The sequence below is a fragment of the Peromyscus eremicus genome, chromosome 15, assembly GCF_949786415.1.
Source record: "Peromyscus eremicus chromosome 15, PerEre_H2_v1, whole genome shotgun sequence".
In the NCBI taxonomy this organism is placed as follows: domain Eukaryota; kingdom Metazoa; phylum Chordata; class Mammalia; order Rodentia; family Cricetidae; genus Peromyscus; species Peromyscus eremicus.
The window spans coordinates 57,581,209-57,607,368 of NC_081431.1; the positions used below are offsets into that span (position 1 = coordinate 57,581,209).

The 26,160-nt window shown below is 48.3% G+C and overlaps 1 protein-coding gene across 1 annotated transcript; it reads left to right on the forward strand.

Annotated features, from left to right (window-relative positions):
* Nucleotides 1-3,270: 3,270 nt before the first annotated feature.
* Rnpep (arginyl aminopeptidase) lies at nucleotides 3,271-25,467 on the forward strand. Its single transcript, XM_059280446.1, has 11 exons — nucleotides 3,271-3,751; nucleotides 7,276-7,416; nucleotides 9,115-9,263; nucleotides 14,524-14,640; nucleotides 15,174-15,409; nucleotides 19,854-19,967; nucleotides 20,774-20,886; nucleotides 21,062-21,170; nucleotides 22,620-22,844; nucleotides 23,901-24,043; nucleotides 25,035-25,467. The coding sequence occupies exons 1-11, from the start codon at nucleotides 3,305-3,307 to the stop codon at nucleotides 25,191-25,193; spliced, it is 1,953 nt and encodes a 650-aa protein (XP_059136429.1). The 5' UTR covers nucleotides 3,271-3,304; the 3' UTR covers nucleotides 25,194-25,467.
* The last annotated feature ends 693 nt before the right edge of the window (nucleotides 25,468-26,160 follow it).

Here is a 26,160-nt window from a genome sequence, read left to right on the forward strand (position 1 = left end):
TAAGCATCCGAATATATGAGCCATTTTTATTCAAACCACCACACAGCCCTCAATTTTTCCTATTATTATTCTGGATTTTAGCTTTCTTACTTTCTTGACCACAAGATGCTCTAGAACAGTGGTTCTGAACCTTACTAATGCTATGGCCCTTTAATACAGTTCCTCATGTGGTGACCCTCCCAACCATAAAATTATTCACTGTTATGAATCATAATGTAAATCTCTGTGATTTCCTGATGTTCTTAGGTGACCCCTATGAAAAGGTCATTCAACCCCTAGAGGAGTCCCGACCCACAGGTTGAGAAGCACTGCTCTAGGATCATTTTGTATATTCCCTGACCCAAACCCTGGAATCTGTCTCTACTTTGAAAAGCACTAGTGCCTTTTATTGGAGACTAAATAGAGAATCCAAAGTCTAGGTGACATGTTGTTCTGTACAGTCTGAAGAGTCGTGATGGCCATGCTGTGTTTCGGGTGGGTGAGTTGATGTCGACAGCAAAATAAAAGAACCGATAGCAAGTAGCGGACGGACAGCAGATCATCATCAGGTCAGGCTTTTACAAATTCAGCCGTGATGACCGGAGTAGTGGGGTCAGAAAGCAATGATACCATCAAATGAAGACTTATATCCAGCCAGAAGTGGCTGGGGAGGTCAGGAATCAGCTGCAATTCCTGATCTGGCTGCTTTCCCTGGGTAAGTTTCCCTACCCTACCACAGGAATTCCTATCAGGTGGGATAAACAATAGTAAAGGACTAGATGTTCAGTACTCTTGGCTGCTTGATGTTTTTCCTTCTCCCCTTTATGTAGTTGGGGATGGGGTGGGGTGGTGGACAGAGGAAGTCTGGAGGACATTTTAACACATTTGGATTTGAAGTGGAGGGGCCAGGTTTCTTGAGCCAACTTTTTGGTAAGCTTAAACAGCATGTAACACTTTACCAATATAATAATACACAGGCCGGGCGGTGGTGGCACACGCCTTTAATCCCAGCACTCGGGAGGCAGAGCCAGGCGGATCTCTGTGAGTTCGAGGCCAGCCTGGACTACCAAGTGAGTTCCAGGAAAAGGCGCAAAGCTACACAGAGAAACCCTGTCTCGAAAAACCAAAAAAGAAAAAAAGGAAAAAAAAAAATAATACACAGGTGCTCTGTTGTTACTGGGGTGTCCCTGCTACTCAGACCTTACACTGCCTTAAGTTAGGAAAAAAAGATCCAAGCATGTAAGACCTGAGTCACAGCAGTCAAGAGGCAGAGGCAGATGCATCTCTGAGATCGAGGCCTGCTGGTCTGCATGGAGAGGTCTAGGTCAGCCAGGGCTGCATTAATGAGGCCTTGTCTCAAAGGAGAAAGGAGGGGGCCTGGGAGTATCGTTCAGTGGTAAATCATGTGCCCAGTGTGTGTGAGCTCTAGGCTCCGTCGCAAAGTACTGGGGGAAGTTTTATCTTCAGGTAGATAACGGAGATAGACAACTTTCTAACCATTGTTTTCGTTTTCCTGGAGAGACATAAACAAGCGTCTGTTTAGTATGGCTAGTACACCGTGGCCTGGCCAAAGAAACTTACCCACAGCTCCACAAGACAGTATCCTCCCCCTAACATGGTTACTATTTCTTTTTGGTTTTTTAAGACAGGGTTTTTCTGTGTAACTGCTCTCGCTGTCATGGAACTCAATTTGTAGAGCAGACTGACCTGGAACTCACAGAGATCCGCCTGCCTCTGCCTCCCGAGTGCTGGGATTAAAGGTGCGCGCCACCACTGGACTCCTGTTTTTATAACATTGTGAACCTTGTTACTTTCTGAGCTACCTAAATTGTATGACCTTCTCTCTTCCTCTGGGACGGAAGGTTTCCATCTCTAGGAAATAGCTGTGCATCATTTCTTCATATGTGGCTCCTGCAAGGCACCGGCACAGAAGAGAAAATGTGGAGATGCGGCTAGGTCAATACACTGAGACACACAAGGAGAATACAAGTGACGTGTAATGAGCCCTAAGCTTTGAGTGCAGGGATGAGGGTATAGCTCCATGGCAGGCTGGGATACGTAAGACTTGATCTAGCATGGATAAACAAATGTTATTAAAGAGTGGTATAATCTCAGAGCTCCTCAGGCTGAGTCAGGGGTTGTCAGTTTGAAACCACCCTGGACTACATAGTACCATAAATTTAAAAAAAAAGTTACAGATTATTTCAATAGCTAGTGAGGACTAACTAGCCCCGCCTTAATGAACTCATTTAAAAATATAAACTTTATGAGCTCAGTGGTTAAGAGCACTGGCTGCTCTTCCAGAGGACCCAGGTTCAATTCCTAGCACCCACATGGCGACTCACAACTTCCTGTAACTCCAGTTCCAGGGGCTCTGATGCCAATACACATAAAATAAGGCCACTAAGAGCACTTGGCGAGGACCTGGTTTGGTTCCCAGCACCCAAATGGTAATTTACAAGGCCTATAACTCCAGTTCCAGGAGACCCAACTCTCTCTTCTGGCCTCTGCAGGTACTAGGCACACATACACACTGGCAAAACACCCATACACATACAAACTTAAAAAAAAGAGGGACTGGAGAGATGGCTCAGAGGTTAAGAGCACTGATTGTTCTTCCAGAGGTCCTGAGTTCAATTCCCAGCAACCACATGGTGGTTCACAACCATCTATAATGAGATCTGGCGCCCTCTTCTGGTGTGCAGGCATACATGCAGGCAGAACACTGTATACGTAATAAATAAATCTTTAAAAAACAGCAACAAGTACAAATGTAAAGTAGGTATAGACAGATATATCTATGTCTGTTATATGTAAAACAGAACAGTTTTTGTGTGTGTGTGCTGGCACAAAACTGTAAAGATCAGCATGCCTCGGGTCACAGATGACTGTTTACGAGGCGAAAGAGAAATAGCATTGCAACTCCTGTTTTACAGGCAATTTGTCCAAGATGTCACACATCGTCCTAATAACTGGCCCAGTGGAGAGAGTGAGTGAAATTTCAAACACAGACCCTTCCAATCCAGGTTCCGTCCTCCGCATCCTACTGATTGTTCAGAGGATGGGGGAATCCGCAAGGGGGACCTGGGCAAAGGACGACCCACCACGCCACCGTCCTCGGCCAGGTGGCTTAGGAACTCATGTGAAAGAGGGCTTGTGCGCTGCAAGGGAGGGGACAGTCGGTGTGGCTCAGATTTGCCAGGGGCGGTGGCCGCCCGCAGTCCTGGGGGGCGGGGCCCACGGTGGCGCGTCGCCTCGAGGCGGAGCCTGCGGGGGCCCGCGGAGCCGCTTGTCTTCCCGGCGGGTGAGCAACCGCTCCGGAGCCATGGAGAGCTGTGGACCCGGCAGCCGCGGCGGCGCGGTGCGGCGGCCGCTGCACTCGGCACAGGCGGTGGACGTGGCCTCGGCCTCCAGCTTCCGCGCCTTCGAGATCCTGCACCTGCACCTGGACCTGCGGGCCGAGTTCGGGCCTCCGGGCCCGGGCCCGGGCAGCCGCGGGTTGAGCGGCACGGTGGTGCTGGAGCTGCGCTGCTTGCTGCCCGAGGGCGCCTCGGAGCTACGGCTCGACTCGCACAGCTGCCTGGAGGTGACGGCGGCGACGCTGCGGCGGGGGCAGCCCGGAGACCAACAGCCGATCGCGGAGCCCGTGCCTTTCCACACGCAGCCCTTCTCGCACTATGGCCAGGCCCTGTGCGTGGCCTTCCCGCAGCCCTGCCGCGCCGCCGAGCGCTTCCAGCTGGAGCTCACCTACCGCGTCGGGGAGGGACCCGGGGTGAGTGCGCGCGGTGCGCCGGGGCCACAGGCCTTTCCCAACCCTCCTGGCCAGCCTGTGGCCCCTGAGTCTCCCAGAGTCCCAGAGCAGGAAACCTGGCCCTGTTCTGCAGCTTCCGCAGGAGATCCCCAGGCGCCGACTCTCCTCCCTCGGTGGCCCGCTCTGGATCAAGGCCCCCGGATCCCCACCCTGGGCTCGGACCTCTCCAGCCGGTGCTGTGTTCCTCCTGCCTCTCCTTTTGCCTTCCTGGCCTCTGTCTGTGGATTTGTCTTAAAGTGCCTCTGTCACACACGTGTTAAACCAACTCATCCGCTATCCTGTGTGTCTTTCCCGGATGAGAAACTTCACACACAAACTTTATGTTTGTTTGTTTTTTATATATAGTTATCCTTGATGGAGTCTGGACGATGTTGGTTAGTTAGGTAGATGCTGACACGGTCCTTTATTATCCTGCCGTTCAGGTTGCACAAGTTCAAACTGCCCTGAAGCCTAGAGAATTATTTTTGCTTCCTCCTTTGAAATCCTGCCTTGGACTTAAAAGAATCCGAGCAAGAATGAGAATGTGTAATTAGAGTAGTCTAGGCTTTATTATAATTTAATCTTCTCTGTTGATCGGTTCTTAAGTCTTAAGATTTTCGGAGTAAGACAGAGATATTGGAAGGTAAGGTTAAGAGTACTCAGTGGACATCTGTAAGAGTGACAGTCTCTGGCTGGGTTACAAAGTTCACCAAAGCTTTCTGCAGACTGTTGGAACTTGCTTATCCAGCTAGCAGTTCCCCTTTCCTCTTAGAACTGACCCAAGGAGAAGTTCCACTTCCTCCTTCTAAGGCTGGAGGAATAAAAGAGCCTCGTGCTAGAACTTGTTAGGGAAACTGAAAGTCAAAATCGCATGGTGCAACCTAGTCCCAAAGACAAAGGGAAGTCTCCTTCGGTGCCTGGAGGGCGCATCTTCAGCTCCTCTGCTGTATCTTGATTCCTAATTTTCACTGGGAGCTAGAAATCACACAGGATGGGAAAGTTAGACCCTCCCTGAATCTGCCCATTCTAAAGATGGCACCCAAGGTTAAACAGACATCACAGCTGAGGCTGCTCTCTACAAAGGATTGTCCTTCGGACATGAGGGTCTTCACCTAAGGCGTTAGCGGGCGTTCCTGTCCTTTGCAACCATTCTGATGAGAGTTCTCACCAAGCACTGCAGCATCTTCTCCCAGAATTCACCTGGTCTGTAGTGCGCACACCACCAGGTTTCTTCATTACATCATTGTTTTCTTCTCATCATTTAAGAACAAACAAAACTATATATATGTATATATATGCATATATTCATATATGTGTGTATTAAGATATATATATATATATATATATATATATATATATATATATACACATACATTATCCCTCCACCATCTTTGCTTATAATATGTATGATAAAGATGTGCTAGGCACTTGTATAAATTCTCGACAAACCTGGGTGAATTTTCTTCTTATAAGTGCCTGATACCAGCCAGGCATGATGGCACATGCCAGGAGGCCCAGTACTCAGGAAGCTGAGGCAAGAGGACTGCAAGTTCAAAATAACAATAAAAGGCAGATTAATAGCATAACTGAGCAGATAGTGCACAGCTCTTATACATGCCCTCCACAGTTTCCGTTCCCCATTAGCTCAGTTAAGTCAGTACTGATATATACTAGCTGACAGTACTAACCAGGCTCCACAGGCTTTACCGGCATCTTAGTTTCTTGTTTTGTTTTGTTTTTTAACCTACTTCTTTTTCTGCTTCCTGATCTCGGCCAAAGCAGCACATTGTAGCTAGCTGTGCATCTTTGTTCTTGTTGTTGTGGGGGGGCGGAGGTAGGGTTTGACCTGTTTTGAGACAGTGTTTCTGTATATTCTGTGTAGCCCTGGCTGTCCTGGAACTCGATCTACAGACCAGGCTGGACTCGAACTCAGAGATCCACCTGTCTCTGCCTCCCCAGTGCTGGGATTACAGGCCTGTGCCACTATGCTCGGCTGTGCATCTTTGGGCTTGTCTTAGCACTGTGACAGTTTCTCAGGCTTTCCCTTGTTTTTTTATGACCTTAACAATTTGGAAGGGTGCTGTTCAGGTATGTTATAGAATGCCCTTCTACTGGAATTTTTCCGATGTTTTCCCTGTGACTAGGTAGGAATTGTGCATTGTAGAGGGGAAATTCAGAGGCAAAGTGCCACTTGGATCACATTGTATCGGGTCAGTATTAATGTGCCACCTGACTGACTGTGCTGGCCTCTGTTACCTACATCAGCTTTTCTACCATGTCTCCTATCCTGCCTTCCACGCTGCACCGTGTTTACAGGAAGACTGGTTAAATTTATTGTACTTGGACAAAAGCAGGCAGAGAAAAACCCAACATCCAATGTGGCTTTCCTCTGCATCTTTAAAACGTCTCAGATCCTTGTTTTCAAAGCCCTCCCTTCTGCCTGCTTAGGCCTCCCTCCTGCTCAGGCCTCCCTCCTACCAGCCTATTCAGAGCCTAAGCAGTTCCCAGAGCCTGCATCCAGACCTGCCTTTCCCCACTCACCTGCTGGAGAGGCTTCTCTCTTCCCTTCCAACATCTGACTCTTGCTTGTCCTTAAAGGCCTAAGCAGACAATAGACAATTTTACTTCACCTGTGATACCTTCCTGGAATAGTGTAATCCATTTTTCAATCTTAAATGGACACACACACACACACATACATGAATAGTTTTACCTATGTTGTGTATGATTTCCTTTTGCTAAGGGTGAAAGTAAGGTTTGTCTCTTTTCATGGTAAAGCCTTAGCTTTCTTAACTAAGAGACAGCCACAGTAATCATAACCTTGGGTACTCAAAAAGGAGATCTGGAGTAACCAAGAAAACTACAGCTGTGCCTTAGAAACTGTCTCCTGATGGTCAGAATGCCAGTTTGTGATTGAATATGCTCGCGCTGCCGATGGGTTGTTCTGCTAGACCAGACACTAAGGTACCAGGACGCCTCACCACACCTGTACTAAGGTCTGCATCCCCCTTCTGGGCCTTTCTAAAGGACCACTGGAAGAGATACCTTAAAGGGGAAAGCCAGTCTACCCAGATATGGGAGAGAATTGGAGTCACCTTACTCCACGGATGAACCAACTGCCTCCTAAGTATTCATAAAAAGAATGCTGGGCTTGCATGTGCTACATGAAGACTCTGTCAGAAACAAAAACAAATGGACAGCTCTTCTTAGCTGGTGCTGCTCTTCAGTCAGCAGCGCGAAATCCTTGTTAGATGGGAAACAGTGAGGAGGATGGGATTCCTGAGATGCCATGGGTACGGTGGGGAATGCAGTGTCTGCCCTGTGATGTGGGCACGAGACCATGGCATATTCCAGGGTAGATTAAACACAATAGGAGAGGACATTCTGGCCAGGGACAGACTGGCTGGCAGGAAGGTCTTAAGGATTACCTGAAAATGTCCCAAGTCGGCCCACTCCTTTCTCTGTTCGTGAGCTGTCTGTTCTGAAGCGCCCCTCTGTTCTCTCAGGTTTGCTGGTTGGCTCCTGAGCAGACAGCGGGAAAGAAGAAACCCTTTGTCTACACCCAGGGCCAGGCGGTGTTAAACAGAGCCTTCTTCCCTTGCTTCGACACTCCTGCAGTGAAGTGCAAGTATTCGGCTCTTATTGAGGTAAGATGACTGACTGACTGAGTGTGTTTGCCCTTGGGATCATGAATAGGGGTGGCTCAGCAGTTAAGAGCACTTTCTGCTCCTCCAGAGGACTCCAGTTTGGTTCTTAGCACTCACATCTGGTGGCTTACAACTGTCGATGACTGTTTCTCCAGGACCCAGCACCTCTGGCCTCCATAGGCACCTTCATTTATATGCACGTATCCACACACATACACACACACACACACACACACACACACACACACACACACACATCTACATATAATTAAAACATAATAAAATAGGGGCTAGAAAAGTGGTTCAGTGGTTAGGTCCTCCAGAGGACCCAGGTTCAATTCGCATGTAGGTAAAATACCCATACACATAAAAAAATAAATAAATAAATAAATAAATCTTAAAAAAAAAAAACAAAGGCAGAGTCAGGCAGATCTCTGTGAGTTCGAGGCCAGCCTGGGCTACCAAGTGAGTTCCAGGAGAGGCGCAAATCTACACAGAGAAACCCTGTCTCGAAAAACCAAAAAAAAAAACCAAACAACATAATAAAATAAATGGTTTGTTTTGGTTTTTAATGTTTAAAAAAAAAAAAAAAGCCAGGCATGGAAGTACATGCCTGTAATCCTAGCCTTGTGAGGCAAAGGCATAAGAATCATGAGTTCGCCGGGCGGTGGTGGCGCACGCCTTTAATCCCAGCACTCGGGAGGCAGAGCCAGGCGGATCTCTGTGAGTTCGAGGCCAGCCTGGACTACCAAGTGAGTTCCAGGAAAGGCGCAAAGCTTCACAGAGAAACCCTGTCTCGAAAAACCAAAAAAAAAAAAAAAAAAAAGAATCATGAGTTCATGCAAGGTGGTGGTGGCGCATGCCTTTGATCCCAGCATTCATGGGGTAAGGGCAGGTGAATCTCTGAGTTCAAGACCATCCCGGTATACAGAGTGAGTTCCAGGATAGCCAGGACTAAACAGAGAAACCTGTCTCAAAAAAAAAAAAAAAAATCATGAGTTCAATGCCAGACTAGGCTACCCAGTCAGACCCTGTCTCAGAGAAATATAGAGACAAAGACTATAATTTCAGGCCCATCAGGTCCCATTTTGGTTGATAAGTTATTACATTGATCCAGTGTATCTGAAATCCAGAATCTGGAAAATTCTTCCCTTGTAGAGCTTTCCATCTGCAGATTTTTGTTGTTTGAGACAGCATCTCACCATGTAGCCCTGGCTGGCCTGGAGCTCACTGTGTAGACCAGGCTGGTTCAGACTCTCAGAGAACCCCTGGCTGCTGAGTGCTGGTATTAAAAACATGTGCTGCCATGCCGGGTCCATGGACAGAAATTCTACACAGTTCAAGCTCCATCAGTGTAAGGTTTTTGAAGCCTTCCTGTTCTCCGGGATGAACTCAGAGTTGTTACCATCACTGTGCAGGTTTCTCATCCTACTATTCTTCAAGTCAGTCCAAAGGACCTTTTTGCCAGGCATGGTAGTACATATATCTAATTCAAGCACTCAGAATGCAGAGGGTGGGGATAGGGGGGGTCAGTTACCCAGAACCGTCAGGAGTTCCAGGTCAGCCTGGTATGCACAGCGAGTTCCAGGCTAGCCAGGGCTGTGTAGCAAAATTTGGCCTCAAAAAAGAACAAGGCAATAGACAAACGAACGGAGGAGACTTTCCAGGTGAGGCTTCCTATGCTTTCTCTGTTGCCAGGTCCCAGATGGCTTCACAGCTGTGATGAGCGCGAGCACTTGGGAGAAGAGAGGTCCAAATAAGTTTTTCTTCCAGATGGACCAGCCCATCCCCTCCTATCTGATAGCTTTGGCCATTGGAGATCTGGCTTCAGCTGAGGTTGGACCCAGGTAAGAAACACAGCCAGCGGGCAAGGTGGAGTTTGACCCCAGAGGCAGGGGTGACTCTGGCCCAGTGGTCCCGCTGAAGTGGCTCTAGGGACAGTGTGGAATCCTGTGTCTGTTGTCTTTGGTCATGAGGAGGCTGGCGGACAGTCTTGTTTTTCTCTTCTTCCTCTCTGCTCCTCCTTTTTCCCTCCTTCCATGTGTAAGCCTGTTGTCTGCAAGGAGACCACCTGTCCTGCTAGTGTAGCCGCAGCTGCTGGAGCTGGAGCAGGGGCTCATGGGTGAGCGTAGCTGCTCGTGGTAGTTCCAGAAGACTGATCTCAACCAGTAACTTTCAGTACTGAGTGCCCTTCTAGCCACGGTATTATATCTCTGTGCCGAAGCCCATTTTTCTCCAGCTTTGATTTCCTTGCCTTTTTGTTTGGTTTTGTTTTTCGAGACAGAGTTTCTCTGTGTAGCCCTGGCTGTCCTGGAACTTGCTCTGTAGACCAGGCTGGCCTTGAGCTCACAGAGATCCGCCTGCCTCTGCCTCCCCAGTGCTGGGATTAAAGGCGTGCGCCACCACTGCCTGGCCTCATTGCATCTTTCTTTTTTTTTTTTTTTTTTTTTTTTTGTACTGTATCTTTTAAAAAATTTTTATTTTTATTTTATGAGCATTGGTATTTTGCCATGGGTGTCAGGTCCCCTGGAACTGGAGTTACAGACAGTTGGGAGCAGCCATGTGGGACCATGTGGGTGCTGGGAATTGAACCTGGGTCCTCTGGAAGAACAGTCAGTGCTCTTAACTGCTGAGCCATCTCTCCAGCCCGCTCCTTGCATTCTTTTAAAGAAGGAAAGGACTGTCCTTTCTGCCTGCTGCTGATGCCTCGGTCTAGATGTATGTTTTGTTGTCCTGATACTGGGTAGATTTAATGGAGACAAGAAAGTATTTTGTACAGTTTCTTTCTTTTTTGAGACAGGGTTTCTCTGTGTAGTCCTGGCTGTCCTGGAACTTGCTCTGTAGACCAGGCTGGCCTCAAACTCACAGAGATCCCTCTGCCTCTGCCTCCTGAGTGCTGGGATTAAAAGCATGTGCCGCTGCCACCACCACCCAGCTTTTGTACTGTTTCTTGAGATTAAAACCTTTGGCCATGAGCTGGGCATAGTAGCACACACCTGTAATCCCAGCTACTAGTGATGCCGAGACAGAAAGTCTCCAGTTCAAAGCCAGCCTGGGCCATATAGAATAATACAGCCTGTCTAAAACAGAGAAAATAGGTTTTCGCAATTTTCATGTCATCTACCTCTGCAGCTTAGTCCTGCTGTGAAAGGGTCAAAGGTTGGATTGCAAAGCACAGGCCCCTTTCGGCTCTCTTGTTCCTTAGCTCTGGAGGTAATGGTGTCTTCTATAAGATTCATTACAAGCCTCATTTTTTTTTTTTTTTTTAATGGCAAGGCTCTGCACCGCTAGTGGTATCATGAATTACATCAGCTCCTAGGTGTCAGGTAGGATAATAAGCAGGATTCCATTGGTTATCCAACACACACATTCAGAAAAGTGTTAGTTAGTCCTGATAGTTGTTGTTTTGATGTGCTGAGGGTCAAACCCAAGACCTTGAGCATGCTAGATAGACCAGCACTCTAACCCTGAGCTAGCCCCAGCACTACAATGCCAATCTTGAAAGAGAAGGCATTACCCCCTTCCTAATAGACAGGGAGGTCATCTTTGCAACCAGGGGGAAAAGATAAGGAAAGCTATGTGGTTTGAGGATGTGTTTGCCCTAACAAATGTTCTGTTTACCAAAGTATGAAGTAGGCAGAGGCAATAGGATCTCTGTGAGTTTGAGGCCATCCAGTGCTACACAATGAGACTCTATCTTAAAAACAAACCAGGTAGGGCTGGAGAGATGGCTCAGAGGTTAAGAACACTGACTGCTCTTCCAGAGGTCCTGAGTTCAATTCCCAGCAACCACATGGTGGCTCACAACCATCTGTAGTGAGATCTGGTGCCCTCTTCTGGCCTGCAGGCATACATGCAGACAGAACACTGTATACATAACAAATAAATCTTAAAACAAAAACAAAAAAAAAAAAAACCAGGTATATGAACGAATCATAATGGGAATATGACAGGTTCTAAGCATATCATATAATCGACACAAAAGCATGTCAAACAAGGTAATACGATCCATTTAACTAGTGATGATGATGGTTTGGGGATGTAGCTCAGCTAATAAAATGCTTGCCTTGCATGCATGAAGCCCTGGGTTTGATCCCCAACACTACATAAGCCAGGTATGGTGGCACAGTCCTGTAATCCCAGCACTTTCAAAGTGGAGGCAGGCGAATCCAAAGTTCAAGGTCCTCCTCAGCCATATAGTGAGCTGGAGAGCAGCCTGGGCTCCATGAAACCCTGTCTCAGAAAACAAAACAAAAAGAAGTACGCTAATGTTGGTGACATCTCCTTCCCCTGTCCGGTGGACAGCCATTGTTCACATCCCAGGGATCTCATGCTCTATATTAAACACGAGGGTCTTTTGTCACAGGATCCCTCCTACCCCAGGTGGGCCCATGCACCACAAGAGGATACTGGGTAGAAAGTGGAGGGTGGAGCCGGGCGGTGGTGGCGCACACCTTTAATCCCAGCACTCGGGAGGCAGAGCCAGGCGGATCTCTGTGAGTTCGAGGCCAGCCTGGGCTACCAAGTGAGTTCCAGGAAAGGCGCAAAGCTACACAGAGAAACCCTGTCTGGAAAAACCAAAACAAAAAAAAAAAAAAAAAGAAAGTGGAGGGTGGACCCCAATGGCCCTTTTCTGCATGCTCCCTCCTAATCTTTACCCAGACTCAGTGAGGCTGATAATATTTGTATCCATGTGTGGACAGTCAAACTGAGGCTATGAGTACAGACTTATGCAAGGTTGAGGCGCAGGCCTTGGCTTCAGGGGTCCTGAATCCTGGTGTCAGCCCATCCTTGGAGTCGTAACTGGTCTCAGCCCTGGCTCTGTCCTCAGCCCTGGCTCTCTCAGCCCTGACTTTTTGCTCGACTGTGTTTTCTCGATGGTGATGGCGCTCCTCACCTGTTTTCCTGTCTTTACTTTGGTTAGTTGCTTAAGACAGGGTCTTCCTGTGTAGCCCAGCTGGCCTCCAGCTCTCAATCCTCCTGCCTCAGCCTCCCAAATGCTGGGATTAAAGGGCCAGCAAGATAGCTCATTGGGTAATGGTGCTTGCCACCAAGCCTGATAATCTGAGCTCAATCCTTGGGACCTCCACGGTAGAACTTGAGGACTCCCCCACGCGCGTTGTGCGGAGCACATGTGTACATGACACATACATGTCATACATTCACGTCAATAAACATAATAAAAATGTAAATGCTAGTATTATAAATGTATACCACCTTTCTCACTATTGCTCATTTTTTTATGAAAAATTCAAATTATAAAAACTTGAAGGGACCATATGTTGAACATTGTAAACACACCTGCTTTGTCATACTAATTTTATTTATATATGGGCTTGTTTTTGTTTATCCTGGATCATTTTTAATTTTTTTTTTTTTTTCCGAGGCAGGGTTTCTCTGTGTTGTTTTGGTGCCTGTTCTAGAACTCACTCTGTAGCCCAGGCTGGCCTCTAACTCACAGAGATCCACCTGGCTCTGCCTCCTAAGCTGGGATTAAAGGTGTGTGCCACTACCGCCCGGCTCATTTTTAATTTTTAAAATTACATAATTACATTTACTTTTGTTGTTGTTTTGGTTTGGGCTTTTGTTTGTTTGTTTGTTTGTTTGTTTGTTTTTCGAAACAGGGTTTCTCCATGTAGCTTTTTGGTTCCTGTCCTGGATCTTGCTCTGTAGACCAGGCTGGCCTTGAGCTCACAGAGATCCGCCTGCCTCTGCCTCCTGAATGCTAAGATTAAAGACGTGCACTACCACTGCCCTGCTACATTTACATTTATTTGTGTATGTTCGCACACATATGCACGCATGAGCACTGTGGTGTACGTGTTGATCAGAGGATACTAGCCAGACTCACTTTTCTCTCTCCACTATGTGAGTCTCAGAACTCAGCTCATCAGGCTTGGCAGCAGGTGCTTTTAACCCCTGAGCCATCTCGCTGGCCCTGTTCTAGACCTTTTAAAGGTGAGGAAATCATAGTGCCCTCTGAGGAATAAAGCCCATTCTAGCTATGAAGTAAAATCACAATACCATTGGCACCTAAAAGAACTGGCAACTTTCCCATTAATATTGATAGGTTTCTCTCAGAAGACTTTTTTTTTTAAAGATCGATTTATTTATTTATTTATTTATTTATTTATTTATTTATTTATTTATTTAATGTGCACTGGTGTTTTGCCTGTATATACTCTGGGTGAGGGTGTCAGATACCCTTGAACTGGAGTTACACACAGTGGTGAGCTGCCTTGTGGGTGCTGGGAATTGAACCAGGGTCCTCTGGAAGAGCAGCCAGTGCTCTTAACCACTGAGCCATCTCTCCAGCCCCTCAGAAGACAAATTTTAATTCCAGAGATTCTATTATCAGGTTTGTGTGTGTGTGTGTGTGTGTGTGTGTGTGTGTGTGTGTGTGTGAGAGAGAGAGAGAGAGAGAGAGAGAGAGAGAGAGAGAGAGAGAGAGAGAGAGAGAGAAAGGTCTTATTGTGTAGCCCTGTCTGGCTTCCCTGGAATTCTCCATGTAGACCAGGCTGGCCTGGAACTCACAGAGGTCTACCTCCCTCTGCCTCCCAAGTGCTGGGATTGAAAGGGTGTACCACCACCACACCCAACTATTATCAGAATTCTTTCGTCTATCCTATAAATAAGAAGGAAAGTAATTGTATCATGTTATAAAGGCCTCTTATATTCCACCCTTTTTAGTTGCTATATTTTTTAATAGGGTCTCACTCTATAGCCCTAGCTGTCTTGGAACTCTCAGCAATCCTCCTGCTTCAGCTTCTTAAGTGCTGAAATTATGGATCTGATTCATATATATTCTGTTTTATTTTGTCTTCACTTTTGCAGCATTGAATTCAGCGTGGAAGCCATGGACTTCATGTCCTGTTGCCTAGAGGGGCTGACTGGCACCTCCCCAAGGCGATCTTAGAGTCTCATACCCAGGCATGATGAGCAGCCTTTTGGGGCTAAGCAAAGGGTGATCTTACCTCTCCTGTCTGCCTGGCCGGCCACGTGGCCACATTGCATTGGCTCAGATATGGGAGCAAGGACAGTGTCCACAGGTGGTTCATGTGGCTGCCACAGCATTCTCTAAGCATTCTTCCGCCTCTCTGTGCTTAGGAGCCGGGTATGGGCAGAGCCCTGCCTCCTTGAAGCTGCCAAGAAGGAGTACAATGGGGTGATAGAAGAATTTCTGGCAACGGGAGAGAAGCTTTTCGGACCCTATGTTTGGGGAAGGTGTGGTATCAGTGAGCAGATGTGTTTTGTGAAACTGAGTAGCTGTTTCCCACATTCCTGGGGCTGCTTCCCTTCCTTCCATCTCCTAGAGCAAGGCTTTCCAATCCCAGAAACGCAGGGCGAGGGAGGGACGAGCCAGGCTCCACGTGGCTGCTTTGTTAAAAAGGACCCGGGAGGAATGGTTTTTGAACTGCTGCTGAGCTAGAGGTAGGAGAGTGGAGAAGCCCAGGACCTCTGCGTCCATGCCCTTCCCCTGTGCGGGAGGTTAGATACGGGCTGGGCTTTGTGACCCCAAGTTGGCCTCCAGTGAGGTGAGTGTGAGGGAGCTGAGAGCATGCTCACACTTTTAAAGGCAGCATGCTCATGGAGGCGGACGTGGAGGCAGGGAAGCTTCCCGGGAAGGACCCGGAGGCCCAGGCTGGGCCTGAGGTTGGTTCTGTCGCTTTAGCGGCCGCAGCCCTGGATCTCTGAGGCCGGGGAGGTGAGGTCTGCTCTGGAGTCAGAGCCTCCTGTGACCTCCAGTTTCTTGGCAGGTATGACTTGCTCTTCATGCCACCGTCCTTTCCGTTTGGAGGAATGGAGAACCCTTGTCTGACCTTTGTCACCCCCTGCCTCCTGGCAGGGGACCGCTCCTTAGCGGACGTCATCATCCATGAGATCTCTCACAGTTGGTTTGGGAACCTGGTCACCAATGCCAACTGGGGGGAATTCTGGCTCAATGAAGGCTTCACCATGTATGCCCAGAGGAGGATCTCCACCATCCTGTTTGGTAAGGCGCCGTCCTTCCAAGTACCTGGCCCCATTCTTTTTTTCTTTTTTCTTTTTTTAATTTTATGTGCATTAATGTTTGCCTGCATGTATGTCTGTGTGAGGATGTCAGATTTTAGAATTATAGACAGACAATGGTGAGCTGCCATGTGGGTACTGGGAACTGAACCCGGGTCTTCTGGAAGAACAACCAGTGCTCTTAACTGCTGAGCCATCTCTCCAGCCCCCTCTGGGCCCCCTTCTTAGTGCCATCTGCTCCTGTGATTTCATGGTGTAGGTGGGCATTAAAGGGAGGAGGGACTCTTTATGCCAGAAGAGGGCATCAGATCCCATTACAGATGCTTGTGAGCCACCATGTGGTTGCTGGGAATTGAACTCAGGATCTCTGGAAGGGCAGCCAGTGCTCTTAACTGCTGAGCCATCTCTCCAGCCTGGAAACTGTTTTTAAATTAAGAATTCCCATTCCACTGTGTGCCACTGCAAGCATTGTGGTTTAAACTGCCTGACTGGACTAATGGGTGAGTTGACAATGAAAATACTCTCTACGCTGGGGTCACACTGGATGCCAAAGTGTCCCCAAGAGACACAGCTCCTAGGTGAGAGTACCCAGCGTCATTTATCCCAGATGGCTGGTTGATTTATGAGTGAAACATAAAGCCATGATAAAGCATGGTTGCCATGCTACACGTGCACTCTGGCTCTCCTTGTTTTAGTGACAGGGTCTCATATATTCCAGGCTGACCTCAAACTCCCTATGTAGCCATAGACAAGCCTTGAACCCAAGGCTTCCTGGGCCTCTGCTGAGTCATGTGCCCATCCATACATGTGCTTAAAGAAAAGAGACCAAAGCTTTTCTGCTGTCTCATTAGTGAATTAATAAAAGGCTACTGTCTATTACATGCTCTAAGCGGTAGAACATTTATTATTATTTTTAAACAAGATCTGTGTGGCATGTGTGGAAAAGCACAGGAAGGAAAAGAAAATCCATCTGTAATTTCAGTGTTCAGGACAATCAAAATAGATTCTATTTCATTTTCTCTATTTTCTTTTTCTTTTTTCTTCACTTATGTTTTAAAAATTGTATGTAGGGATGTGTGTCTGCCCGTGGGTCCCTGCACTCAAGAACAAGTGCCCTTGGGGATCAGAGGCATCTGGAGTTAGTCAGTTGTGAGCTGCTTGACGTGGGTGCTGGGAACCAAACCTGAGTCCTCTAGAAGACCAGAAAGTACTGCAGAGTCGTCTCTCCGCCCCTTTTCATTTTTGTTTTGTTTTTATTGGTTGTTGTTGTGGTTATTTGAGACAGACCTCACAGGGGGCTGATCTTGAATTCACATAGACCACCTATCTGCCTGCCGTTGCCTCCTGAGTTCTGGGATGAAAGGTGTGAACCATGATGCCCAGCACTTTGGGGCTTTTTTGAGACAGGTCTTGGGCTGAGGACATGGTTCATTAGTTCAGTTGGGGAAGTGCTTGCCTGGCATGCACAAAGCCCTGTGTTCAACCTCAAGAACTGTGGTGATGGGAGTTGAGATTAGGTAAGATCTTGCTATGTGAGGCTCTTCTGGTCTGGAACTCACTATGTAGAACAGGTCAGATCACAGCATTCCTCCTGCCTCTACCTCCTAAATGCTGGGATAAGAGATGTGTGCCATTATGCCCAGCTCACTTTCCATATATAAGTATGAAAGATCAAACATCTATGGGTTTTGTTGGTTTGTTATTATTTTGGGACAGTGTCTCACTCTGCATCCTTTGCTGGCCTGGGAACTCACTATATAGACCAGTGATTTACCTGCCTCTGCCTCCTGAGGTCTGGAATTAAAGACAAATGCTGTATCATTCCTGAGTCACATCTATGGTTTTAAACCATAATAATATATTTTTTAGGAAGATTTTTTTTAAGATTTATTTATTTATTATGTATGCAGTGTTCTGCCTGCATGTGTCCCTGTAGGCCAGAAGAGGGCACCAGATCTCATTACAGGTGGTTGTGAGCCACCATGTGGGTGCTGGGAACTGAACTCAGGACCTCTGGAAGAACAGCCAGTGCTCTTAACCGCTGAGCCATCTCTCCAGCTCCCATAATAATATTTTTAAAAAATTTAATTTGCACCAGGCGTAGTGGACCACGCCTTTAATCTCAGCACTTGGGAGGCAGAGGCAGGCAGATCTCTGAGTCTGAGGCCAGCCCAGTCTACAAAGCAAGTTCTAGGACAGCCAGAGCTGTTATACAGAGAAACCCTGTCTTGGAAGAAAAAAAAAATTCTTTTTATTCACAAAAAATAAATAAAAACATTAAAGAAAAAAAGAATTTAATACATTCATTAAATTTAATTGAGTTTGGGCTAGTAATAAATTTGGTGGAGTGATTGCCTAACATGCACAAGGCCTTGGGTTTGATCCTCAGCACTCAATGGGGGGTGGGGGACGCAGGGGCAGGTAATAAAGTTCAATAGCTCAGTGGCTGAGTCCTTGCCTAATATGTACAAGTCTCTGGGTTCTGTCCCGGGCATAAAACTAGGCACTATGGTACATGCCTGCAATCTCCACACTCAAAAGGTAGGACAGAAGGCTAAGGTTAGTGAGTGAGGCCAGCCTGGGCTACACAAGACCCTGTTTCAAAAAGAAGAGAATAAAGGAGTATTTTGTTGTTGTTGTTTTCTTATTTTTTGTTTTTCGAGACAGGGTTTCTCCGTGTAGTTTTGGTGCCTGTCCTGGATCTCGCTCTGTAGCTCAGGCTGGCCTTGAACTCACAGAGATCTGCCTGGCTCTGCCTCCCAAGTGCTGGGATTAAAGGCGTGAAGACTTTTAGTGTGTTTTATCTTTTACTTACCAAAAAGTTTGAACAGAGTTGTGTTCTTATTCAAAGTATACAGAGCAAGATTTTGTTTGTGAATGTCTTCGTCAGCCACTAAGAATCCTGTGGCGAACCAGACATGATGACTCACACTTTTGCACCCTCAGCATTGGGGAATTAAAGCAGGAAGGTCACAAGTTTGAGGCCAGCCTGGGTCGTCTAGCAAGACCCTGTCTTTAAAGTGGGAGGAGGGGTGGAGAGATACCTCAGTGGTTAAGAGCACTGACTGTTCTTCCAGAGGTCCTGAGTTCAATTCCCAGCAACCACATGGTGGCTCCCAGCTGTCTGATGCCCCCTTCTTCTGGTGTGCAGAGTTACATGCAAATGAAGTAGCCATACATACTTAAAAAAAAAAAGAAAGAGAGACAAACAAAAAACCAATCTGGACAGGGTGTCAGACCTCTGACTTCAAGGCCAGCATGGGCTACACAGTGACTTTAGCTCACCAGAGCTCAAGTACTAGAATCCAATGGCACAGCTTTGATTTTCCCATTATGCAGAAGAAAAAACTGAGGCTCGGGGAGGCTCAGAGTCAGAACATGTGGTAAGTGGCAGAGTTGAAGTGTGTGTGTGTGTGTGTGTGTGTGTGTGCATTCGTGTGCACGTACCCAGTGTTTGTGTGGAAGTCAAAGGACAGCTTTGTGGAGTCAGTTCTCTCTGTCATGAATCTTGGTGACTGATTGCAGGTAATAGGGTTTGGTGACAGGCACCCTTACCCATTGAACCATGCCCCTGGCTCCGGAGTTACTCTCTTTTTTTTTTTGTTTTTTTGAGACAGGGTTTCTCTGTGTAGCTTTGCGCTTTTTCCTGGAACTCACTTGGTAGCCCTGGCTGGCCTCGAACTCACAGAGATCCGCCTGGCTCTGCCTCCTGAGTGCTGGGATTAAAGACATGTGCCACCACCACCCGGCTTCTTTTCTTTTTTTGAGACAGGGTCTCACTATGTAACCCTGGATGGCCTGGAACTCACTACTATGTAGACCAGGCTGGCCTCAAATTCACAGAGAGCTACTTGCCTCTGTCTCCCTGGAGCTGGATGAGAAAAGGTCTGTGCCACCATACCCAGCCTAGATGCTTAAGGTTTTTGAAGGTGACGGTTTCTTTTCTGCGACAGGATCATCAGAGGAAAAATATTTTAAGTTTCACAGAAACCAAATTGTTACCTGAAAATAAAAATACATTCTTTCCAGGCGGTGGTGATGCACGCCTTTAATCCCAGCATTTGACTTGGGAGGCAGAGCCAGGCAGGTCTCTGTGAGTTCAAGGCCAGCCTGGTCTACAGAGCGAGCTCCAGAACAGGCACCAAAACTACTCAGAGAAACCCTGTCTCGAAAAACCAAAACCAAACAAACAAACGAACAAATTCCTGTAGACAAAGAAAAGCTCCCCTAGTGTTTGTGGGAAAGACACACAGGTCAGGTTCACCAAACCTCTGTAGCTCAGAAAGCCCAAGAGTAGAGGCTGAGTCACTTTGTTCCCTGACACCCTGGAAGGTAACGCCTTTGAGACCCCGAGGAGACTGCACAGCGCCTCTGTCTGGAGAACGTGGGCATGGTGAACTCGGGGTTTGTGGTTTGTCTTTGGCCAGGAGCTGCTTACACGTGCCTGGAGGCTGCAACAGGACGAGCTTTGCTTCGGCAGCACATGGACGTCTCCGGGGAGGGAAACCCGCTCAACAAGCTGCGGGTGAAGATCGAACCAGGTCCAGAAGGCTCCTCTGTCTCCCCCCCTCCAGTAAATTACGCTTGGAGCCCCAAGTTAGTCCGGGCCACATGCTGGAATGCTTTCTTGGAGAAGTGGGCCACTGGAGTGCTCTGGCCATGTTCGTTCTGCAGGCTGGCTGAGTCCAACCATTTCAGCCACTTAATGACAAGCCCGTAGCTCTCCCGTTCCTTTTAATATTGTCTCCTAAGTGAGGCTTCTAAAGAGTGTCAGCCTCATTTTACAGATGACAGGCCCAGAACCAGGCAAATCCAGTGACTTGCCCAAGGTCATGCACCTGTCAGCTCAGAACTTCCTGCTTTCTAACATTTTTTTTTCCAGTTTCATGTGTGACTAACCTAAAACCCTTTTGTGCAACTGAAGCTTGTGTTCTTTGGTGCCACCTGACTGTAAAACGAACTTCTTGTACCCTGGTAGTTAGCTCTAGTCTAGGACAGTTGTTAAAACTATGCCTGAGAGGTTGACTGTGTAAATGGTGACCAACAGGACTTGAAAAGTCTGAGCGGGTTTAGCCCTAAGAGTTAGTTGAAGGCCCTGTCCGAGGAAATGTGCCAGCCCCTTTGAACCACTGGTCTCCCTGGCCCTTTCTTAGATCCATAGTTACTGGCCTTCCGCTATTACCTTTGAAGTGCTATGGGAGACCATCAGTGACCAGGAAACCTTGGCTGTACCTGGGAGAGGTGTAGTCTGAGCAATTCCAACAGTTGGCCTGTAATCGGAAGCCAGAGGTGCTTACACAAGAGGTGCTTACGAACACTCAGCCCTGTCTGCTCTCTCCTCTGCCAGGTGTTGACCCCGATGACACCTACAATGAGACCCCCTACGAGAAAGGGTACTGCTTTGTCTCGTACCTGGCCCACTTGGTGGGCGATCAGGATCGGTTTGACAAGTTTCTCAAGGTACAGTCAACTCTCCACGACGGGAGAGAGACAAGGAGCAGATAAAGCGCTGGGCCAGAGTGCGAGGGTGGAGTCAGGGGGCACCAGAGGTAAGGGTCAGGGAGGGCCTGAGAGATGGGGGGGGGGTCTGCTCCCCAGGGTGGCCACAGAGGCTAAACCACTTCCCTCCTCACAGGCCTATGTAGATGAGTTTAAATTCCAAAGTATCATGGCTGAAGATTTTCTGGAATTCTACCTGGAGTATTTCCCTGAGCTGAAGGAGAAGGGAGTAGATTCCATTCCAGGTAAGCAGGGGAACTGGACTGCTGGCTTCCAAGACGCAGCAGAGAATGAGCAAGGTGAGATGGGAAGCCATCAAGTCATGGGTTCCTGTTCAAGCAGCATCTGGAGAGACAGCCCGGGACCCCAGAATGACTCGCGGTGGGGCTGGCGTAGAGTTCCATGGTCGTGCACAGGCCGAGTATATGCAAGGCCCTGGCTCAACCCCAGAAAGAGGGGGTTGGCAATGTAGCTCAGTTGGTAGGGCACTTGCTTGTCATGTATGAGGACCTGGGTTTGACCCCCAGCACTGAAACACAAAAGCAAATGAAAAGCCTTTTTTTAAGCTGAACTTAAGCACTTCAGAGCCTGAGGCAGCCGACAGCCATAACTTTAAAGCCAGGTTGGGTTACATGGTGAGTTAAGTCAAAACATAGAAAGTCAAAAAAATTTGGGGCGTGAGTGTAACCCCATCATTTGGGAGGTAGGGACAAGAGGACCAGGGTTGAGAAGCCACCCTTGGCTACAGTGAGTCCACAGCCAGCGTGCGCTACGTGAGACCTTGTCTCAGGAAGAAAGAGAAACAGAGACAGGCTGACTTCTTGGTTCTTGCCTGAGGGTTGCTGTGACCTCTGCTGCCCAAATCAGAAGCAGGAGAGCAACAGGGGCTGTCACCTCTGCCCTGAGCTCATGGTGAGGTCTCCTTAGGCCCTGGGAGCAAAGGGGAATCCTGGCAGCTGCTCTGATGTCAGCAAGGAAGGCACTGACTGCTTCCTCCATGAACAGAGAGGATGGCCTCGCTGTGACCCAGACAGGCCGTGAGACACACCCCTTGTCGGGATGTGAACTCTGAATCACTCTGGTTGGTTTGGTAAAGTCGGTTTCTGTCTCGGTAGCACCGGGTCATTGGTTGGAGGCCCAAATTTCAAGGTCATGAGACTCTGACGAACAATAGTTAATAATTACTGAGTGCTTACTATGCGCCAGGCCGTGCACTAAGCTTTTAATGTGTATTTGCTCATTTAATCTACGACTGTCAACTAAGGTAGGGCCGAGCAACCCCCCATTTTACAAACAACTGAGGCGCCAAGAAGTGAAAATACAGGCCCACGGCCTCCCAGATAGTTATAGCAGCGCTAGTTTGGGAAGCCAGGCAGCTCAGGCTTGGGGCCCTGGTGCTAATGCACCGCGCCACTGTGATGGAGAGGAAAGCGTGAACTGGCCTCCAATTAGGAGCTGTCTATCACCTGGTGACAGAATGTTACTTTTAAAGCAAGCAGCATTTCACAGTAGAAGCAGGCATAGTCCAGTCTTACTGTGGCAGCCTCCAGATGCTGTCCATCCTGCTGGGACAAGTGACACCAAGTAGGGGGTGATTTAGGATGGGGGATGGGGCTCGCAAGCCCCGGGAATTGCTTGAGCGCGTTGACTGGTGGGAGAGTCACGATGGTGTCTTCTTTTCTTTTACCCACGAGGTTTTGAGTTTGATCGATGGCTGAACACCCCTGGCTGGCCCCCCTACCTCCCTGACCTCTCCCCTGGGGACTCACTCATGAAGCCAGCTGAAGAGCTGGCTGAGCTGTGGGTGACCTCAGAGCTAGACATGCAAGCCATTGAAGCTGTATCCATCTCTACCTGGAAGACCTACCAGCTTGTCTACTTCCTCGACAAGATCCTGCAGAAGTCCCCTCTCCCACCCGGTAAGGACCGTGGGTTACCTCCTTACCACGCTGAAGCCAGGCTTCTTGGGTGCAGAGCTTCATGTCAGAGGCCAGAGCAAGATTCAGAAGGGATAGTGCCTCGAAGTGGCTCCAGTGTAGAAGGGAGGCTGATACCTCACAAGAATACGTCATCAGAACAGCACAGGTTATACATACCAGTGCCACTGGAACAAATTAACAAAGCCTGGCATTCATCAGGCTCCAGGTCCGGCAGGGCACTCCATAAACTGTTTCTATTGGACCCTTTAATCTCAGGATTACTCTGTGTTTGGGATGCTATGATCTTAAACCCAGGTAATAGAGATTACATCAGAAAGGCGCCAATAACCCGCACAACAGTAAATGATTGGCCTAGGATTGGAGCCTAGTCATCCAAACTCTTTTTCATTTAAAAATTAAAGATGTATTTTTACTTAAGAGTATGTGTGTCTATCTGTCCTATGTCTGTGGGTACCTGCAGAGGCCAGAAAAGGTGTTAGATCCCCTCGAGCTGGGGTTACAGGTGGTTATGAGCCATCTGGTGTGGATGTTGGTAACTGAACACAGCTCCTCTGGAAAAGCAGCAGGCACTCTGAACCTCTGGGCCGTCTCTCCAGCCCCATCATCTCACCCACTGGATGCTTTGTTGTTGTTTGGTCAGAAATAATAGTCATCAAATCCCCGTGATTGTTGCCTTTTAGCACATAGGGGCTTTCATCCTCAGAAAAATTAACTGAACATACTCACATTTCAAAGTTGGATCCAAATTTATTAGCATAATGGTAGGAGAGAATCTGAGGGAAAGAGCAGGAAGTTCAGAGTAAAATTAAGGGGTGTCTTATGGGAGAGCCTTAGAAATTAAGGTGCATGTGGTGCTAGAGCATCCCTGAGCCAGATGCAGGAGCAGGATGGATGGTAAAGGTGGGTGGTAAGGGAACCTCACTGTTCCTGCCAGTGCTTCTGGAGAGCAGGAGGACTGACACTCGGTGGCGCTGACAATGAGCCCTCTGGGCTCCTCAGTCGGCCGTTAACAACCCATTGCTTTCTCTTTTCTAGGGAATGTGAAGACACTTGGAGAGACATACCCAAAGATCTCCAATGCCCGGAATGCTGAGTTACGGCTCCGATGGGGCCAGATCATCCTTAAGAATGACCACCAAGAAGAGTTCTGGAAAGTGAAGGAGTTCTTGCAGAGCCAGGTGGGTAATTACATCTCTGGTCCCCTCATGGACAGGCTGTGGACCTCTGTTATCATACCTGAGGCCTGCGAGAGGCTTGTGGGTCTGCCCTTCAGAGGAAGTGGGGCCTGGCCTCTGAAGGACCTCCTGATCGTGCCGGTGTTGGTGTGGTTCCCCGAGGCTGTGTCCTGGGGGAAGAGAAGTTTCCAGGCTTGAGGAGCCCTTTGGAGATGAACTGGTGAAGCCGAAGGGGATGAAGGCAGTTAGAGCTAACCCGAGACTGGGAAAAGGGAAATGGGTAATGTGAAGGCTGGTCATGCAAAAGAACAAATTAGGTGAGTGAAGGGCTAGGTCCCTGCTCTCCGGAGGAGTTCTGGGACTTGGTAGCAGTGGATCCCTGTGAGCGCAGCCCTTTAGGGCACAAGGCTCTCGTGATAAACTGAACATCCTCCGACTCCAGAGCAATGAGGGACTGACTGGATCCAAAGCAATGCCCAGGTGACTTCCTCTATAGTGCAGTCTGTGTGAAGAGGAAACCAGAAGTCTGTGGGAGGTTCTTTGAGCCCTCTGACCGCTTGCCAAGCCTCTGGGGCTCGGGAGCTTGCCATGCAGCTGCCGTCCAGTTATGTGAATTTGACTCGTGGGGACTTGGCTTCATTATCGATGGACCTTACCTGACCCTGGCTTTGGCTGTCACCACCTTGATGACTATAACTGCCTCCAGCTTTCCAAAAGTTTGCAGTCCCGTTGTGTCCACCCAGCTCATTTGTTTGGTTCTTGTAAATGGTCCCTTGTTGCCATGATTTGGGGTTCATGCTGAAATTTATTTCCCTAGGATCGTTCTCCGCCCCCTAGAAGATGCCAAAATCAGTCCTTCTGACAGAGAGGCACTTCATTCCAGCTCTGACCCCCACATCCCCTTTGTCCTCAGACCATGACTGCTGTCAGGGGAGGAGGGCTGGGCAGACCCACTAAGCAAGCTCCTGAGGAGAGGTGTCTGTGCTTCTTACAGGGGAAGCAGAAGTACACGCTCCCACTGTACCACGCCATGATGAGCGGCAGCGAGACGGCCCGGACCCTCGCCAAGGACACCTTTGAGGCCACTGCTTCCCAGCTCCACAGCAACGTGGTCAACTACATCAAGCAGATCCTGGTGCCCAAGGGCAGTTAAAGGCTCATGTGGGTGGTCTCTGCCTCGTGGGCCTCACAGGCTTTCTGAAGAATTGTTCTTTCCCAAAATTGAGTTCTCAAGTCAGTGTCCTGCAGTATCTGTTTCTCTGGGCTTAGGTGTCCGGACACTTGGGTCTCTGCCCCAGTGGGGAACTTCTTTCTGGTCCAGAGAGTCCTGAGGCTAGAAGGCCTCTCCATGCTCCCTATAGCCCAGGCTGCAGGGAGTAAAATTTCGTTCTTTGTCTTTTCAAATAAATGTTTTTAAGCAAGAAGTAGATACGTGGCAGTTATAGACTGGATCATTTGTTTTTATTTCTGTTGTCTTTTTAAAGAAATGGTGTGTGTGTGTGTTTGAGATAATCACTATGTAGTCCTTTCTGGCCTGGATTTCACTGTATACACCAGGCTCAAACTTGCGGAGATCCTCCTGCCTACTGAGTGCTGGGATTATAGGCAGGAGGCAAAGTCACTGTTAAACTTCTCCTGCTGGGGTCCCCTCTGTGTCATGTGTGCTTGGTTGCCCACAAGCACAGGGTGTCCTCATGCTTTCTGTGTCCTCCATCAAGTCCCTGGGGCGTTCTAGGCCCCTCTACCCCAGCTTCAGTCACTATTTTAATGGTTGCGATTGGCGGGTCTGCTATTTCCTGGCTTCAACATGGAGATTGACGCAGTTAGCGTCAGGGCTCGAGAGTCGGATGATGGCTGACGAGAGGGTCTGAGCGAATGCTAAGGTGAACTGAAGTTGTCTTCCCTAAGCACAGGGACCCGTGTCTCCATCCGTGGCTCCGCCTTTGGCTTTGCCTTCCCTACACAGAGGTGGGGGAAGAGCTGAGGTTCCATCTTTCACAAAGCCCGGTGGTAAACCCAACGCCTTCAATCCCAGCACTTGGGAGACAGAGGCAGACAGATCTCAGTGAGTTCGAGGCCAGCCTGGGCTACAGAGTGAGTTCAAGGACAGCCAGGGCTAC

Excerpts from the sequence above, each read along its gene's own strand:
- Rnpep (XM_059280446.1), top strand. The coding sequence starts at position 3,305 with ATGGAGAGCTGTGGACCCGGCAGCCGCGGCGGCGCGGTGCGGCGGCCG. Across the intron at positions 14,641-15,173 it reads GGACCCTATGTTTGGGGAAG|GTATGACTTGCTCTTCATGC; the intron begins GTGTGGTATCAG and ends GTTTCTTGGCAG. Across the intron at positions 20,887-21,061 it reads GGTTTGACAAGTTTCTCAAG|GCCTATGTAGATGAGTTTAA; the intron begins GTACAGTCAACT and ends CCCTCCTCACAG.